Source organism: Pan troglodytes, chromosome 1, assembly GCF_028858775.2.
Source record: "Pan troglodytes isolate AG18354 chromosome 1, NHGRI_mPanTro3-v2.0_pri, whole genome shotgun sequence".
Lineage (NCBI taxonomy): Eukaryota > Metazoa > Chordata > Mammalia > Primates > Hominidae > Pan > Pan troglodytes.
In genome coordinates, this window is record NC_072398.2 from 94,909,890 (window position 1) to 94,928,060 (window position 18,171).

General features: G+C 46.1%; 2 protein-coding genes and 1 non-coding gene across 53 annotated transcripts in view; all 3 read right to left on the reverse strand.

Annotated features, from left to right (window-relative positions):
• Positions 1 to 417: 417 nt before the first annotated feature.
• On the reverse strand, positions 418 to 3,648 carry HAX1 (HCLS1 associated protein X-1). Of its 2 annotated transcripts, none has more exons than XM_513839.8 (7): positions 3,515 to 3,648; positions 2,699 to 2,961; positions 2,336 to 2,523; positions 1,296 to 1,347; positions 1,037 to 1,143; positions 813 to 903; positions 418 to 680 (listed from the first exon to the last, which is right to left on the reverse strand). In XM_513839.8, exons 1-7 carry the CDS (start codon positions 3,565 to 3,567, stop codon positions 595 to 597), a joined length of 840 nt encoding a protein of 279 aa, XP_513839.3. In that variant the 5' UTR covers positions 3,568 to 3,648; the 3' UTR covers positions 418 to 594. The 2 variants fall into 2 exon arrangements, with proteins under 2 accessions (XP_513839.3, XP_063669305.1); XM_063813235.1 differs by having other exon boundaries at positions 2,699 to 2,817; positions 3,515 to 3,647.
• Positions 3,649 to 5,277: 1,629 nt separating this feature from the next.
• The window catches only part of UBAP2L (ubiquitin associated protein 2 like), a 50,887-nt gene continuing 37,993 nt past the window's right edge, over positions 5,278 to 18,171 (reverse strand). For 7 of the 50 annotated variants that reach the window (XM_054671646.2, XM_016927910.4, XM_016927871.4 and 4 more), the window contains exons 21-28: positions 17,239 to 17,292; positions 16,240 to 16,321; positions 15,151 to 15,368; positions 14,563 to 14,668; positions 9,701 to 9,768; positions 7,317 to 7,514; positions 6,859 to 6,909; positions 5,278 to 5,395 (exon numbers count right to left, since the gene is read on the reverse strand). In XM_054671646.2, coding sequence (XP_054527621.1) covers positions 5,357 to 5,395; positions 6,859 to 6,909; positions 7,317 to 7,514; positions 9,701 to 9,768; positions 14,563 to 14,668; positions 15,151 to 15,368; positions 16,240 to 16,321; positions 17,239 to 17,292 — 816 coding nt within the window. In that variant the 3' untranslated portion in view covers positions 5,278 to 5,356. Of the gene's footprint in view, positions 5,396 to 5,422; positions 6,072 to 6,858; positions 6,910 to 7,316; positions 7,515 to 9,700; positions 9,769 to 12,755; positions 13,158 to 14,562; positions 14,669 to 15,150; positions 15,369 to 16,239; positions 16,322 to 17,238; positions 17,293 to 18,171 lie in introns of those variants that run through there. The other 43 variants (XM_054671622.2, XM_063813133.1, XM_054671610.2 and 40 more) reach the window with 8 other exon arrangements.
• Positions 16,407 to 16,542, reverse strand: LOC112207347 (small nucleolar RNA SNORA58). Its single transcript, XR_002941776.1, has one exon. It is a non-coding gene; the product is annotated as a small nucleolar RNA SNORA58 (small nucleolar RNA).

The following is an 18,171-nucleotide window of genomic DNA, read 5'->3' on the forward strand; positions in this document are numbered from 1 at the left end:
CTCGGCTCACTGCAACCTCCTCCTACCAGGTTCAAGCGATTCTCCTGCCCTAGCCTGGGATTACAGGCACCCGCCACCATGCCCAGCTAATTTTTGTATTTTTAGTAGAGACGGAGTTTCACCACATTGGCCAGGCTGGTCTTGAACTCCTGACCTCAGGTTATCTGCCTGTCTCAGCCTCCCAAAGTGCTGGGATTACAGGCATGAGCCAACGAGCCCGGCCTCTTTTTTTTTTTTTTTCTTGCTTGAGAAAGAAAAATCATTTTCTACTTGTGCCTGACCCTTACTTATGAAATCAGGTTTTAGATGCAGAATAAAAAATTAAGGAATAAGGAGAAGGTAGAGGACCAAGATAATTTCGGAAGTGTTGGATGGTTCTAGAAACTGAAATAGCCTTGACAAAACCAAGACAAAGAATTAGCATAAATAAAGGTTTTATTGGTCAGTTTGGGTGAGTGACAAACTGACATGCCCCCAGTTCACTATTCCACATATCCAAGCCCCTGAGGTGGCAAGAGGAGAAGCTAAGCTTATTAATGGTGGGCAATGGGTGAGAGGTGGAAAGGACTTGAAGGCCTCTGAGGGTTAACAAGGCTACCGGGACCGGAACCAACGTCCTAGGAATAAGTCCAGGATGGAAAAGGCATCATCCAGGGCTGGAGGTCTTGGTGATTCTGGATCTATGGAAGAAAGTCATACACGTAAATAGGCTAAATGAAAGAGACTAGGCAGAAGCAAAGGACAAGGGTAGAAGAGTAAGATTTCCCTTCCCCAAGGAATCTTGAGATGAACCCCTTTGTCTTTTAACTTACCACCCCTAGGACTGCTATCTGCTTCGTGTCGGGTTACTGTAGTCTCTGTCCGGCCCTCACTGTCCACCACAGTCCGGCGCTCCTCCACTATCTACAAAGAGAAGTCCCCACCATATTCCGAACGTTACTAAAGGTTATGCTCAGCAGTTTCTTTACACAGATCCCTGTTTCAGGGCATTCGTTCCCTGGCCATACTTTTCCTTTACCTCTTTCTTTCAACTCACCCCATCTGGTTTAGTGATCTTGGTCACAGAGATGCTCTTGAAATAGGATTTGGGCTGGGGCTGTAGAACCGGGCCAAGACCCTCCTGGGAAACCTGGGAATCAAGATCTGGAAGAGCAGAGAGATGAAGAAGCAGGAGAGAAAGAGTCCAAAGGAAAAAAGGAGACAAGTGTACAGGAAGAAACTTCAGGGAGGGAGAACACACAGAACTTCAGAAGAATAACAAAAGGCTGGTAAACTTCCCCTTCCTCCAGACTTACCATTGTCCTCTCTGGTTCTAGGATGCGGGTCCATAGGCCATACATCATCAAACTGCAGAAGAAACCATAGTAAGTGAAAAGACTCCTTCCAATCTGAAACTTGAAAGGTCATAGACCTCAAACTACTCCCGAGCTCCAAAACCCCCTTCCGCAGAAGAGATAATTCCATTCAGAATAGCCTTATTTACACACTCCTTCCTGGCTGTTTTATGTATCCTTCTACCAGAAAGACTTCCTGAACTGATATATTCCTATCCTCTGTGCACAATCCTGCCTTATCCAAGAATTATCTAGACCAGTGGTGTTTTTTTGTTTTTGTTTTTTAAAAGAAACAGAACACCCATCTCCCCCCAAAGAAAATCCCACAAGCTTAATATAGAAAACAGAAAACACTAAATGGAGGGCTTAGGATTCCAACCCAAGGCTATCAGATTCAAACAAGAATTGCAATCTTTGGCCAGGCATGATGGCTCACACTTGTAATTCCAGCACTTTGGGAGGCCGAGGTGGGTGGATCACCTGAGGTCAGGAGCTCGAAAGCAGCCTGGCCAACACGGTGAAACGCCATCTCTACTAAAAACACAAAAATTAGCTGGGCGTTTGGCAGGCGACTGTAATCCCAGCTACTCAGGAGGCTGAGGCAGGAGAATCACTTGAACCTGGGAACTGGAGGTTGCAGTGAGCTGAGATTGTGCCACGGCACTACAGCCTGGGCAACAGAGCAAGGCTGGGTCTCAAACAATTTTTGAGATGGAGTCTCCACCTCCTGGGTTCAACCAATTCTCCTGCCTCAGCCTCCTGAGTAGCCGGCATTACAGGCACCTGCCACCATGCCCGGCTAATTTTTTGTATTTTTAGTAGACACGGGGTTTCACCATGTTGACCAGGCTGGTCTCCAACTCCTGACCTCTGGTGATCTGCCCACCTCGGCCTCCCAAAGTGCTGGGATTACAGGCGTGAGCCACCGCACCTAGCCAGTCTTTGCACTTTATTAGTGGTCTCTCACAAGCTCTCACTTCAGGACCAGATGGGATACTCACCCTATGAAATGGCCTCTGGGAGCCCCAGTCTGGTGCTGGTTGGGGGGATTCACTTCTTGCATCACTCTCCAAGACCCCCCCAAAGATCCTGGGCTGGTGACTATCTGGATACTTAAGCATTGAGTCCCGAAGTGTCTGTCCCTCCCGTAGTCTCTCACCAGGTGTCTCTGACTCAGGACCTGGAAGTTCTGCAGAAAGGTGGCAGGTGTTTGCTGGGATGGGAAAGGACTTGGGCTCTATTAATCTCCCTGAAATCATCAGTCTTCTCACACTTCCCATCCCCCAGCTACTCCCTGCAGGCTCTTTATTTCACCCACCAACCCACCAGAAACCACAGGTTGCCCCTTAGGGGAAGCCACACACCAGGAGGATGGGAAGGCAAGGTCCAGGCCCCCATATCGCTGAAGATGCTATTGAAATCTCGTACTAGGTCATCAAAGCCGAAGTTATCGTGGAAACGTATCCCTCCTCCTGGGCTGAAGCTGAAGCCGAAGCCAAATTCCTCAGGGGGGTGCTGAGGACTATGGAACCTTGGGTTCCCACGGCCCCATGAGCCCCCTTCTTCCTCTTCTTCCTCATCATCATCTTCATCTCGAGTCATCCCTCCAAAAAAGGGATCTCTGTGGCTGAGAGTGGAGGCAGATTGGCCACCAATATTTCAGCACTATTTAAGCCATTAAATCAACTCATGGGTGGCAAAGTGGGACAAGAGCAAGGGGTCTGGGAAGCTAGGGAGAGGGTCGGAGGACTGGCTGCCACATCAAAACATTAATACAATGGCTGACAGTTCTTTTTTTTTTTTTTTAATCAAAGTCAGACCTCAGCTCGCAGCTCCCTTCATACACCTTCCCCCAGTTTTTCTTCAGTGTGCCCCAGTCCCTCCTCTCTCTCCCAAGGTCCTGCTCACTTGCTCACTGTCCTATTCCCCAGACCCTCATTGTCTTCCCCGCCCGGGTCCCTGTTGCATCACCCCAGGTTGGAGAAAGGCTTAGTTTGCTGTTTCTCCTCTTAATGACCGCCTTGGTTACTGTGGCGGGGTGAGTGTTCAATGTTGCGACTTCTGTCCTCTCTTCAGGAGTTGAAGGAGTGGGACAGAGGATGTTTTTCCAAAAATAAGACGTAGGGGTCAAGCTCCCCTCAGACTACCCCCACCCTTGTCCGAGCCGGACCTACTCTCACCTCCGAGGTCCAGGAAAGCCGAAAAAGCCCCGGAAGAGATCAAAGAGGCTCATTCCCGTACTGGGACGCGAACCTTTGAACCCCTCCAGTGGTCCATTCGCAGAAGGGGGAAACCTGCGCAGCCCTGTGAGAAATTGAGCGAGGCGTCAGCCCACGCTACCGGAAAGCAAGCCCGCGATGCTGACACTGTCGTAAACGACGGTAAGCCGGACGTGAAATGGAGGCGGGACCGAAGGTCTTCCTCAAATTTGAAAGGCTTTATCTTTACCCCACCTTTCAGAGACCAGTTTCCGTGACGGGAGTGGGCGTGACGCACTTTCAGTTTCCTATGACCGCCTTCCTCCTAAATCTGTTCTTCTTTCTGCAGACCAACTCAGTACGAAAAGCGATTTCGAGGGTTTGACTCTGGATGGCACCCGGATAAAGCCGCCAGAGGGCAGCCCAGCCGCACAAATGGACCGGCTTGAGGGCGTCCCTCAACCACCCCACCCGCGGGGCTGGCCAGCCTCACAGCAGAAGCCACCTCGCCCCTTACTCGGGCGTTCTTTTTGACTGACCTGGGCGATGTCTGCTGTTAGAGGGATGAACAAAATGCTTTTCCAAGCTCCTTCTAGTATTGAATTCCCCAGAGAAGAGATCAAGACATAAGAGACGCATGGACTTAACTTCCTCCACCTCTCTAGCTACTAGGGAGTTTGTTATAACCATATAGAATTCTTTTTTCTAAGCAGGCTCTGCAACCAGCAAGACAAAGGATTTTTAAGAAAGCAAGGGAAGGGAAGCTAGTTGAGTCCTGAGAAGGAACAAATTGGGGGTTATAAAGAAGTATCCCTTTGGTATCTTTTTTTTTTTTTGAGACAAAGTTTTCTCTCATGTTTCCCAGGCTGGAGTGCAGTGGCACCATGTCGGCTCACTGCAACCTTCGCCTCCCAGGTTCTCTCCTGTCTCAGCCTCCCGAGTAGCTGGGATTACAGTCATGCGCCTCCACGCCCGGCTACTTTTGTATTTTTTGTAGAAACGGGGTTTCACCATGTTGACCAGGCTGGTCTCGAACTCCTGACCTAAGGTGATCCGCCCAACCCAGCCTCCCAAAGCGCCTGTCCTCATTCCTTTTTTAAAGTGTTTTGTTCAAAACCTCTCCGAGACCTGTCTCTCCCTGTACCCCATCCCCAAGCCAGACCTTGCTCTAGATTCTTTTTCAAAGAATTGGGTATAGCTATGTCACAGAGAAGCATCCAAGAAGCCACTACTACAGTAGTCCATTCCTAGGGGGAATGGGCCCCAAGGTTTTGTTTTTTTATTTCGTTTTTGGGGTACAGGTGGTGTTTGGTTACATGGATGAGTTCTTTAGTGATTTCTGCGACTTTAGTGCACCCATCACCCGAGCAGTGTACACTGTACCCAATATGTAGTCTTTCATCCCTCACCCCACTCCAAGATTTAGTTCTGCCAGACGATACATGTTGCCTTCACTTCTTTTTAGTTTATTTGCCTGGACCCATCTAAGTCATACTTAAAACTCTATAAAGCATTTTTTTTTCTTTGAAATGGTGTCAGCTCCTTCTTGATCCTCTCCATTTTCCACCCAATCTCCTCTATCCCTCTCCCTTTACTGCCTGAAATCGGCTGTAGATGTAGCAGTTTCTGGAGGAAATGAAGATTTGTGGTGGTTCTTTCCAGTCACCAGGTTGTGAAAGTCTTAGGGGTGAGGGGAAGGAAATCCCCTCAAGGACAAGATACTACTACCACATTAAGGTCAGGAGTTCTTAAAGGGCGAAGATTTCATTTTATTCCACTGCCTTCAGGGGCCTCCTAGAGGAGGCCCAGTTGGTACAGTAATACTTATTCACCAAGCTGGTCATCGACGAAATTGAGGATGTCCTAGACGGAGCAAGAATAGGCAGAGGCTGAAGGTAGAGGTTTTCTTTTTATATATACAAGACACATTAATCCATTAAATTTGAGGACACAGTACAAAAAAAAAAAAAAAAAAACCACTTCAACTAATTCATCTGACAATGCTGTTCATATTCATGACGCCATTTTTTTGTTTGTTGTTGTTGTTGTTGTTTTCCTAATAATAAAGAAGGAGACTTAGGGCTGTTGGGCTGATATATATTTGGGGGTCCCACCTCCCCGCCTCATCCATACACCACCAGGGTGAACAGGAGGAAGCAAAGGAAGTGCAGGGCCCATAGCAAAGTTTCATAATCTTGAATGCAAGAGGGGAGAAGGAATGGAAGGGGGGAAAAAAAGGAGAAAATACAAATCCTATAATACATACAACAGGGTGGGGATGGTATAGGAATGGGACAGACATGAAGCTGAGGCATGGGGTGGGCCGCTGGGGGTGGGGGGCAGCGGAAACCCCCCACATTCCTTTCTCTTTGATGCTGTTTCCATAGTTTCCAGGCTGAGAAGCCCTCTCAGAAGATGGGACCGGGAGAAGAGGGTCAGGGCCTCAGTTGGCCCCCCAGCTGTAGCTGTTGTAGGCAGACTTGTTGGTCTGGGGCTTCTGCGGGATGGAGCTGGTCTGGCTACGTTGCCCGCTGCCCGTCTGCAGGGGAATGGGAGGATCATGAGGAGGAAAAAGGTGTCTAGTTAGTGGTACAAATTTGTAACATCTTCAGGTGGAGATGTGCAAACTGTCTTGCTCTCCCATTCCCCTCACTACTATTAGAACCATAGAAAATTTGGTCTGCATAGCTGCTAAAGCCCCTTTCTTACAAGCAGGAAGGCATTTTTGACTTTTAAATAGGGAAAAGATGAAGAGGGCAAGACACCTTCAGAGACAAGGTAGTGAGTGAGTTCTACTCATTTTCAATTCTACATTCTCGCACTACCCCCTCTCTCCCCTGCTCTTGGAGATGGGTGATCACAAGGCAATTTCATTTCCATTGATCCCTATTAATGCCTCAATTTGGAAAGCTGTCTTTGAGGAAGGAAGCCCTTATTCTAGCTCCAGCCACCTATAATGGAGCTCTCAAGAGGCCACTTGCATCGCCCCACAGATCCCCACCCCTACCACACATCACATCTGTGAGCCCATTTCAGGCAGGTATGAGAGGCAGTCTGAGGCCTCAGGCTCCAGATGCTGCCCCAAGAATCTTTTCCATTCTGGTAACCGAATGTTTTCCACAGCTGGGGAAGGGTACAAAGATAAAGAGGGTGTTGGGGAGGGGAGGAGGAGAGAGGAAGGGGAGGCCAGAGAGCTCAGCAAGGTGTTTGTGTTTGTGTATCCCGATTTGTGACCGCGCAGTCTTTTCAAGTTCCCTGAGGCTGTGAAGGTGAAATGGGGACTGAAAAGGAGTGGGTTCAAGCATATGATCATTCAATTTCATTACCTGCTCCTCCTGCTGGCGCTGGCAACAGAGAATCATCTGCAAATATGGTAGCTGAGGCAGAACCAGGATATATGGAAAATAAAGGGACAAACTTTGACAATAGAACTCCACCATTAGAAGGGAAAGCTAAAATGTCAGGGAAGAGGGAAGGCTGGGAGAGGAAAGAGGGAAGGTGTGACCCAGGTCTGATGGGATGAGGACAACTGTGGCACAGGAGGAGAAGGGCACCAAAGGAATTGGGCAAAAAAGGTTTCAACCCGGCCCTTCTCTGAGATTTCCTTTGCCGGCCGCTCGTGTTATGTGCGCTTGTGTCTGTATGTGCTGTGTGCCCATGACTGGCGCTGGGGAGGGATTGGGTGAAGGTGGTGGTGAGGAAGGGTAAGAAAAGGAAAGGGAAGGCAGTTTTAAGGGATAGGAAGGAAGAGGAAGGGAAAGGAGAGAAGGGGAAGGGCTATTACCTGGCCATCCTGCTGCAGGTGATGGTGAAGGATCTGAGAATGCGGCTGCTGATGGGGGGTCAGAATGTGCATAAAGGGGGCAGGTGGGTAGGCAGCAGCTGTGGCCGGATTGATGGGGCCCCCACTTCCTAGGGCTGAAGGCAAGTTGAAGGAAGCAGCAGGAGTACCGGAATGAAAACCTTGTTTCTCAAAGGACTGCTATCCAGGAGGCCAGGAGGAGACAGAGTAAAAGGGATCAGCAAACTAGTCTTGGGATTTTTCCTGAGCTCAAGCTCCCTGACCCTCAGAAAGCAGCATGGTGTCACAGAAGGCACAGTACACTTGAAGTCACATATTCAGGTCTCAGTCTCAGCTCTGCTCTTATTTAAGAACTGTGTGAACCTGGGCATACTACTCAATCTCTTAGCCTCAGTTTCCTCAGATATAAAACAGGGATGCTACAAACCTGTTGTAAAGACCAAATAGGCTGGGCATGGTGGCTCACATCTGTAATCCCAGCACTTTGGGAGGCCAAGATGGGTGGATCACACAAGGTTAGGAGTTTAAGACCAGTCTGGCCAATATGGTGAAACCCCGTCTCTACTAAAAATACAAAAATTAGCCGGGCATGGTGGCGGGCGCCTGTAATCCAGCTACTTGGCAGTCTGAGGCAGGAGAATCACTTGAACCTGGGAGGTGGAGGTTGCAGTGAGTCAAGACTGTGCCACTGCACTCCAGCCTGGGAGACAGAGGGAGACTCCATCTCAAGAAAAAAAAAAAAAAAAAAAGGCTGGGCGCAGTGGCCCACGCCTATAATCCCAGCATTTTGGGAGGCCAATGCAGGCGGATCACCTGAGCTCAGGAGTTTGAGACCAGCCTGACAAACATGAAGAAACCCCGTCTCTACTAAAAACACAAAATTACCCGGGCATGGTGGCACATGCCTGTAATCCCAGCTACTTGGGAGGCTGAGGCAGGAGAATCGCTTGAACCCGAGAGGCGGAGGTTATGGTGAGCCCAGATCGCACCATTGCACTCCAGCCTGGGCAACAAGAATGAAACTCCGTCTCAAAAAAAAAAAAAAAAAAAAAAGACCAAATAAGAGGATGAAATGTGGAAGCACTTTGTAAAACTGAATGTCATATGTGAACATCATGAAATCCGAACTTAGAACTCCAGGCTGGGCATGATGGCTCACATCTGTAATCCCAGCACTTTTGGGAGGCTAAGGCAGGTGGATTGCTTGAGCCCAGGAGTTCGAGACGAGCCTGGGCAACATGGCAAAACCCCGTATCTACCAAAAAACAAAAATACAAAATACAAAACAAACAAAAAACAAAAATACAAAAATTAGGCAGGCCTGGTGGTGTACACCTATAGCCCCAGCTACTCAGAAGGCTGAGATTCCACCACTGCACTCCAGCCTGGGTGACTTCTTGAGACTGTCTCCAAAAAAAAAAAAAAGGCAAACCAATAGTGTCCCCACCCCTTCCAATATTCCTTACAAAAATAGTAACTCCACTGGGTGCAGTGGCTCACGCCTGTAATCCAGCACTTTGGGAGGCCAAGGTGGGCAGATCATGATGTCAGGAGTTCGAGACCAGCCTAGCCAAGATGGTGAAACCCCGTCTCTACTAAAAAATACAAAAATTAGCAGGCGCGGTGGTGGGCACCTGTAATCCCAGCTACTCAGGAGGCTGAGGCAGGAGAACCGCTTAAACCCAGGAGGCAGAGTTTGCAGTGAGCCGAGATCACACCACTGCACTCTAGCCTGGGTGACAAGGCAAGACTCCGTCTCAAAAAAAAAAAAAAAAAAAAAAAACTCGTTGGATATTTCAAAAGAAATAAACACATACTGAGATATTTGAAGTGTTGAAGGTCTTGTGCATGAAGTGCCCCCCCAGACCCCCAGTGCTTTATAGCAAACTTTAAGTATTTATGGTGATGGGGGATAAAAGCAACATAACAAACCTGTGGATCACTCAAATGCTTCATTAGTTACTAGGTCGTCTCCTTTCCCACTCCCACTGTTATAGATTTACTCAAAGAATGGAATGAACTAGTTTCCTGTCACTCTCATACTTATTCTCTTGAAAAGTTATGAAAAAGGTTGGGAGTAGGTAGGAAAAGGGGCCAGGAGAGTTGCACAGTAAATTACATGACACGTTAAACAATTTGCCACAGTTTACCTTCCTATTACGTTTCTCGTTTTTTTTCTCAGAGGGCTAAATTTTAACTTCTTAGAGGAAGTGAAGTCTAGAGAAGACCTTTCATTTAGAAAAAGTAGGATGGGTTTCCTGCCACCTCTCCTAGGGTTCTTCTTGTCCACTGTTATTTCTACCATTGCAACTCCACCTCCTCTATGTCTATCTCTTTTCCACTTTTATCCAGAGCCAGGCACCTACCTGGGTTTTGGAGTACACAGAACCCGAGATATCTGGCACGCCCGTGTTACTGGAGGTGACTGAAACACCTGGGGGAGGAGGAAACAGACAGGAGGATTAGCTCAGCTAGCTACCTGGCCCTTATTCCTGAGACGAGGTGATATCTGTAGCCTTTCTAGCTATACCAATGCAAGGGAATTTTGGTCGGTTTTCCAGCTTCAAGTTAGTCCTGAGAGGTAAGAGTTCATGAAACAAAAGCTCCCTAAGGGTTCTTTGGCCCTTCCCAGGTATGTGTTGAGTATACGTGAGAGAGAGTGAGGTAAGTTGTTTTTTGGTGGGCAAGGGGATATGACCAAACCTCACTAGCATATACTGTTTTCAAAACACTTCTGTGCCAAAGTCTAGCAGGAATATAATAAACTTTTAATTTTAATGTCCATTTCAAATCAATCCACCCAAACGCCACTCAGTTTTATTCCTGGAGACTGGGGCAGTCTGGCCCTCTCTCTTCCTGAAGTGACATTTCTGGGCTCAAAATCCATGCCTCCACTGCATAAGTACTAGAGGAGCAGTCCACTTTAATCCCCAAGGGCACTCTCATTCTCAGAGCCTCAGCTCAATTAGTCCAGCTTCTTTAGTCTTGGAGCATCTAGGCTAAATCTTCAAACTTAAGATGTAAAGGCCTAGCATCAAGATCAATTTTCATGTACACAATTTAAGCCTAAGTGTAGCGGGGTGGGGAGGGATAGGTAGACAGGAGTAGGCCATCTCCTATAGCCTAGGTGGAACACAAAAACCACATGTCATTTTCAGTATACAACTTCAGCTTCTCCGTAAGATAAAAGCTCTCATACCCCAACTCTCGTATTTCCTGTTGAAAAAAACTCCCTACTAACCACTACAACTTTAAAGAAACCAGAGTAGTACAACATGTCATTCTAATTTGTACGCCTCAAACAAATAAATACTCATACTATATTCCATCACCTGGGGTATAAGGCATCGGGTCAAGAAGATAGGAAAAGCCATGAAATAAATAACCTAACATCTTTTATACTTTCCATTTTGAAACAAAGATGTGAAGAAAAGTAAGTAATTTAACTAGGAATATAAAGCATGATTTTAAAAAGATATATTAGTTTTTATAAAAATAAAACAAAGCTTCAGAAAAACTTTGCCTGTCTATGCCCTTGGATCCTTCCCATCAGAGGTACACATTTCCTTCTCCTCTGCTGTCAGGAACACTGATGGAAAAGAGTTTTAGAAGCAGTGTACTAGAGTGGCCAAATCACAAATAAGGAATCCTCCATTCACCCACAATTAAAACTCTAGAACCCAAATCCTCCCAATGCCTCAGACAAAGGCAGCCTTCCAAAGTTAAGCCCACCTTGAACAGTCACTTTTGAAGTGGTATCTTAATCTGGAAAACCTTCCCAACATCCTAAGTCCAGATAGTTCCTGGGAGGGGCAAACACTAACTAGGAAAAATAACGGAACTACAGAAAACCAAGCAAGAGAAAATCTCCGAAGCATCTACTGTCTAAAGACACTGAAGTAAAAGAAGGGAACGATACAGGAGTATCTTAAAGGGCTAATGGGGTATTTTTTCCATTCCCTTTTCAAACCCGAGGTGCCCATCTGGCAAATCACTGGGTAACAGGCATAACTTTTAAGAATAGGAAGTTCAGTTATGGAAAAGGCTTCAGCTAGTAAGTTCGTGTGGAAGGGTTGAGAGTAAAGGTGGAATAAACAGGATATAAGTAGAACATTTTTAAGTCAAACCAAAAGAGAGAATTTATCTTTACTGCAAAGGCAAAAATAAAAATAAAAAAATAAAAAATAGCATAGTTGGTCACCTTCTGCAGTGAGGCTAGGCTGCCTATATTGGATGGAAGAAATGACTAACTGGATTCTCAAGCCGAGTGGTAGGGAGGAATTCAGCTCCAGTGTGCCCCTACCTGATCTCATTCTTTCCAGAGTTTAGGCTAAAAACAGCTTCTAGTCCAGAGGCCTTATCTTGGATATGAGGTTGAAGGGACTGAGAATGCAGGAACCATAATACTCTGTAGTAGCCATAATAATCTCAATTACAGTATTAGAGACCTAGAAAATAATGGGTACTGATTTCACTACCCCTCACCAGTTATTAGGAAGATCTTCAAACTACAGAGTTCTCTTGCTTTCCTTCCAACATCAACACCCCCTACTTATCCCCAAACAGTGACAATACCAGAATCACGTGGGCAGCAGGGCAGAGACACATGAATCTATCTCTCCCACCACGGCAGCCCCTGGGAAAGGTGGTCACACTCCACAGAGCAAAATTACTCCAAAGGGCTGGGAACAAATACAAGGAAAGCTGAATACTTTGGTTTCTAATTCACCCAGGGTGGTGATCTCACTGTCCACGTTAACTTTATAAACAAAGGGCTAATGTTGTATGCTAGCTGGACTGGGAGGGAATTAGAATTTCCATAGTCAAGGAGATGTCTGACCAAACCGCTCCTGCACATCCTTAGCTTATACCCACAAATGCAAAACTGATAATCCACGATCTCTGAAAAGCCATCAAGGGACTAAGAACAATGTTCCAGGATAGCACAGTCTCCACAGAGCCTGAGTCATCAACTAGCTTATCACTAATGACTTTATCAGATCTTAGCCACTTGGCCTTTAGGAACCAGATAGATGTGGGAATTAAGCCTTGAAAGATACTTCTCTAACAGCTCTGAAAACTCTCTTTTGCCTTTCACCATGACATGACACTCCAAACTTTTTTGTCCTTTCCCCCACTGCTTATGTAAGAGGCAAAGGAAAGATCTAAATGGAAAAATGAAGCAACATAAGCATGGAGAATCAGGTATTTCTACAAATAGTTTCCTTTACCAACTAATCAACAGGTGGGAAACTCAGGCTGTTTCCCCTCCCCCCACCTTCATAAAACCACCATACTGAAAAATTAATAGTTCTTTGGCTATGCTGGGGTTTGATTAAAAAGGCCACCCTCCACCCTTCATCCACAGCACAGCATTGGTTCCTAGTGTCCAGAAAGACATGCACGGAAAGAACGCCAGAGTTAGCTAAAGAAATACCACAGTTTATTGAAGACTACAAATATTTTTGTTACAAGTTGAAACTACATGCCTTCCAGAAATCAAAAGCAACAGCAGGTGTGTGCATTGATGCTTCGAAGGTGCTGCACCGCTTGAACTTGAAATGGGTAAGACAGGGTCAGACACATGGGGGAGAGGGAAATGGGGGAGGGGCAAGTTCAAAAGCCCAGAAGGTATCCACCAACTCATTTCCCCAAGCCACGCAGGCCATGGCCTCAGCTCAGCAGGCTCTCCTCAGTGGTCTGGTTTCTGAAACAAGACTTCAGTGCAAATTTATACACACACACAAAACACAGCCCCCAGCCTTGGGCCAAATTAGCTCTCAGCCGTCCAGAAATGCTTGTAAGGGGGTGGATATTTTCTTCCTAAAAGGAATCAAATACATAAAAATAAATGAATGGAATGACAAAAGCCCTTTGTGGGGTTGGGAACTGGGGGTTCTCAAGGGCTGATATAATACGTTTCTGAATTCTGAAGGGAGGCAAGAAGGTGGGATTTCTAGAATCAGGTATGCCAATTCTCTTATATTATCCATCACCTACCTCTTAAAATTCATGAACCTGGTCCAACTAAGACTTCAACCTAATGTCCTCGGAAAGGGGCCACCACTCCAAGTCAAAAAGCTTATAATCCTCCCCACCAAGATTTAGGGTGAACCTTGCTCAATGACAGGGGTGGCCACAAGGAGTCTATGTATTAAATCTCAATGGGGCTTCTCAGGATTTGTTTAATTTAACTCATGACCCACTCTAACTCATGCAGCACAGTTCAAAGCTCCACTTGGCTATCAGTTCCTAGCCCTTACTGCCTTCTGTGCTCTTCCCAATTATTGAAAACTGTGGGCAACTGACCCACCCAGAGCCCATATAAGGGTGAAAAACACATGCTGCTCTATCCAAATCACCATGAAACTGTAACTGAGCTGACAGCTTTGAAGGACAACCCCCATCCCCAACCCTAAGCAATCAGAGAAACCTACTCCTCCCCTATTCATCTACAAGTCGCTGAAAAGGTACAATTATATTATTCAAAGATTCCTTCTCGCTCCCTGTCCTCCAAAAGTAGAGCACAGATGTCAGGTATGGAAGCAAGGGAGAGGCTGAGTATCTTTTAGGTAAGTACCCATCCAGAGGATTCCTACAATTCCCTCCCTGCCATCACATATGCAAAAAGACTTGCAAAGAGACCAGCCATACAAATGAAGGAACCTAAAGGCCCAACTCTCCCAGTCCAATTCCCACTCTATTAAGTATGGTCACGCCTACTCCTTTTTCTCCACAGTTTAGGTCTTCTAGCTAGGGAATAAAAAAGGACACATAAGAAAAGTAGTGCTACAAAGTGATTTAAGCCAAACCTATCGTAGGCTGCTAGCTATGAACCCATTTAATCCTTCTACTCAGTGAATACACCCCCCTTTTGTACTATCAGTGCCATACATACTATTAACACTTGCCTCCACTGACATTTCAGCAAAATCTTGGGGCTCCTTGCCCTACTTCCACCCACACTTTTGGCCAACCAACATATTCTAAAAACCAACACATACTCTTGGGCATTCCCGTCACAAATAGTGGACACATGTCCTAGTATCAAGCTCCTCTGTTGGTGCTGCTCCCACAGATACCCAAGTCAGCCAAGCATTAACAATCATACCTGGGGCAGCGGCACACCCTCACCAACCCCATTTTCTCAAGCACCAAGTCTTCCTCCCTGAAATTTATCCAACAACACCCCACAGATACCACCGAGCCAGAGACAAGGTCAGCTTACCAGTGTTGTATCCATGAGACCCATATCCACTCGGCTGTTGGAAAGGGGTGGCCGATGCATTCACACTGACATTCACACCATGCTGCTTGGAAGAGGTAGGAGCCACCTAAAGAGCAAAAAGGCCAGATTTGCAGTGACTTGGCAGCAGAATACCATCTGTCCCACTTGTCCTGCTCCAGGTACTGGCCATTCAGATGGCTACCTATCCTGATGCAAGTTGACTACAGTTTGCTTAGTGAAATTAGCTCCTTACTAACTGTTCTAGAATCTACTAATGAAGTCAAGAAATGGTAGTTTGGAGGAAGAAAAAGGGACAATGGCAGCAGGGAATGAATGAATCTGAGTGAAGCAAAGCTGTATGGTATCATATTCTCCCTTTGGCAAATTCTAAGTCTAGGCAATCCCTATCCTAATTCCACCAATTCCAGCCCCATTCCCCCACCACCCTGCACCAGGCCAAAAACAGGCCAGAGGTGGAAACTGTTCCTCGTCATCCATTATTAAAGTCATTGACCCTTAAAAGCAGCTAGGATAGTGTCCAGGGCTAGGATCCTTCACCACAAGGAGTGACCAAAGCCAGGTACTCACAGGGAACACAGCAGGCCCATACTGGAAGGTGCTGGGGAGGCCCGGGACCCCTGTATAGTATGGCAGGCTGGTGTAACTGTAGCCAGGAGGCAGCGCCGGGTTCAGGAATGTCTGCTGCGTGGTATGGTGAGTCTGCGTCTGGTTCTGTTGGGGTTGGGCCAAGGTTGTGGCCGGGGCTGGGGAGGAGGCATCCCCACGGCCGAACTTTGTGAGGTCACCTGTGACAGGAGAAACTAAATGTACCTGCCTCTTTCACCCCAATACCAATACAGAATTACCTCTTCTGATTTCACATGATTCCAGGAGATCCTGTTCAAAGACTATTAAAGTTCAATTCCTTGAATTACATTTCTTAGTGGCTCCAATTATTGTTGCTCAGCATACACTTAGCACAGTTGCCGCAAGTCAAGGACTAATGTTGAATAACTGTGCAATGCTATGGCAGGAGGCTCTTGGAATAAGGCACCTGCACAATTTCTCTGCCCACTTGTGTTCTCTTTCATCTTCCCTCTTCTTCCCTCCCCTCTTCTCCTCCATGGGGAATACCCCATGCTGGACTTGAAGGACAATGATGGATCAGGGAAAATGGTAAGTCAATGAGGACAATGATAGGTCAGGTAAAAGAAGGAAGCCCCAGGCCTAGCAAGGCAGTGAGATTGCCACTGTGAGTAGTAGCATAAAGGGGCAGAGATGAGCAGAGAAGACCACCTCAACCACTGTATTTCCTGGAAAAAGCTAGCAAATGGCTTGAAACTAAGTCAAGATATCACTTTTTTGGAGATGGGGTCTTGCTATGTTGCCCAGGCTGGTCTTGAACTCCTGGGCTCAAGCAATTCTCCCACCTTGGCCTCCCAAGTAGCTGAGACTACAGGTGTGTGCTACCATGCCTGGCTAAGATATCATCTAGAAATCACAGGGAGACAACACAAAGTGGGATGAATAGGAAAAGCCATGACATGCCCAACTTTAGCAGGATTTTGAATCTACCAATCCTGATTTATCACATCCCTTCTTGCTACCAATCAGGTGTCTGCCATCAATCCCAACACTATCTCCCTTTTTATTTATTTAGTCCCATCCCAATCCTACCAGAATAAGGGTTGCTGGCCAGGCTACCATCCCTCCCAGTCAGCGGAGTAGTGGGTGTGGGAAATGGGATGCTGTAGTAATCCTAGAAAAGAGGGAAAAAAAGAGCAGAGATTCAATGTCACTCATTCCCCAGCATGAGTACTATTTCCACGGAGGAAAAAACAGAAGAATGTGAGAGTTGTGCAATTTATCCAGTCACTAATTAAGCTGGCTAGAGTTAGCACAAACTCCACATTACTCTTGCATACACTGTCCCCCCTGCCTGGCCATGAGCACAGTCAGACAAGGTCTACGGGTATGCCCACTTGAGAATACAACAAAGTCCACGAGGACCAATATTTTCAACCCTCTAGGTGTCATCCCTATCAGTTTATACCAAGCTTATTCTACTGAGAAAACAGATCATTCGATAATTTAAAGTGTCTGGGACAAACAGAAAGCACCCTGAGTGCTCCAGAGTACTTTACTGGGCTATAGATTAGGTTAAAATGTATTTACTAAGATGCCACAACTCTGATTTAAAAAAAGAAAAAAAAAAGGCTGGGTGCGGCGGCTCATGCCTGTAAGCTCAGCACTTAGGGAGGCAGAGGCGGGTGGATCATGAGGTCAGGAGTTCAAGACCAGCTTGGCCAAGATGGTGAAACCCCACCTCTACTAAAAATACAAAAAAAATTAGCTGGGGGTGGTGGTGGGCACCTTTAATCCCAGCTACTCGGGAGGCTGAGGCAGACAATTGCTTTAACCCAGGTGGCAGAGGTTGCAATTAGCCAAGATCACACCACTGCACTCCAGCTTGAGCGACAGAGAGAGACTCTGTCTCAAAAAAAAAAGTTATCTTCTGTTGGAAACCCTCCCCCAAATCCCTATATTCTAATATGCCTTAAATCAGAGTGTATGGAGGGCTGGGATGGGAAAGAGCTATGTCTGTGACGGAGATAATTCTCCCGACACTAATTTTAAGACTACTTTCTTTTCCAAAGCTCTATCCCACATACTCACCAATGGAAATCTCGTCTGAAGCATCTGCAAGTCATCATAACCATATACTTGTGGCTGAAAGATACAGACATATAGCAATAACAGGAACTGGTCATGATGTTAGCAAAACAAGGAGCCAAGAGACAAGCTAATTCAACAGAACATTCATCCTCATTCTGGGTTAGAACAGGACACGGATTATTTCCTTCAATTTTATTTAAGGAAAAAGCAGTAAAGTACACAGAGATTAAATGATTCATGAAAGGTCTTGAAGCTTTCCTTGAGCTAAATACTACTGATTCTAGTAGGCTGGCTTCTTGATACCAATAGAGTAGACACAAAATATACACGAACAACCAGTTTTACTCTCTATTCTACAAGTCTCTGTCTCTTATACTCTTCAAAATCTGGCTTAAAAATAATCTCCTCTGGAAAGAATATTTCACTTTTCTCCAATTTCAGGGTTTTAAGGTAGTGACCACAAATTAAAAATGTGTAACTGTGTTATTTGGATGTGTCATCGGTATGAAATTTATCTAGACTTTGTCTATGAGGGCAGGAACAGGTATCTTCTAAAACGTTTTCATATATCCTTCATCTTAATAGGTACCAAATACTTGAAGGTCACAGAAGATACACTAGGGCAAAAAGCTACTAATGTCAGCCACTTATTCTCAAAGTCCCAGATTGAGTCAGGAAACTTTCCTCTAACCAGGCCAGACCAGCAAACACACTCAGAGTTAGGGATTTAATCAAATCAGAGAAAATAATTCTTGGGGCCAGGAGTAGTGGCTCAGGCCTATATATAACCCCAGTTATTTGAGAGGCTGAGGCAGGAGGACTGTCTGAACCTGGGATTTTGAGACCAGCCTAGGCAACATAGGAAGACTCTGTCTCTAAAAAAATTTTTAAAACTTAGCCAGGCATGGGGATGCACACCTGTAGTCCTAGCTA

Bases quoted from the DNA above. Each gene is read 5' to 3' on its own strand.
- HAX1 (XM_513839.8), bottom strand. From the start codon at position 3,567: ATGAGCCTCTTTGATCTCTTCCGGGGCTTTTTCGGCTTTCCTGGACCT. The intron at 2,524-2,698 runs GTGTGTGGCTTC...ACCTTTCTGCAG, and splicing joins CTTGCCTTCCCATCCTCCTG to AACTTCCAGGTCCTGAGTCA. The intron at 1,144-1,295 runs GTAAGTCTGGAG...CTGCTCTTCCAG, and splicing joins TAGAACCAGAGAGGACAATG to ATCTTGATTCCCAGGTTTCC.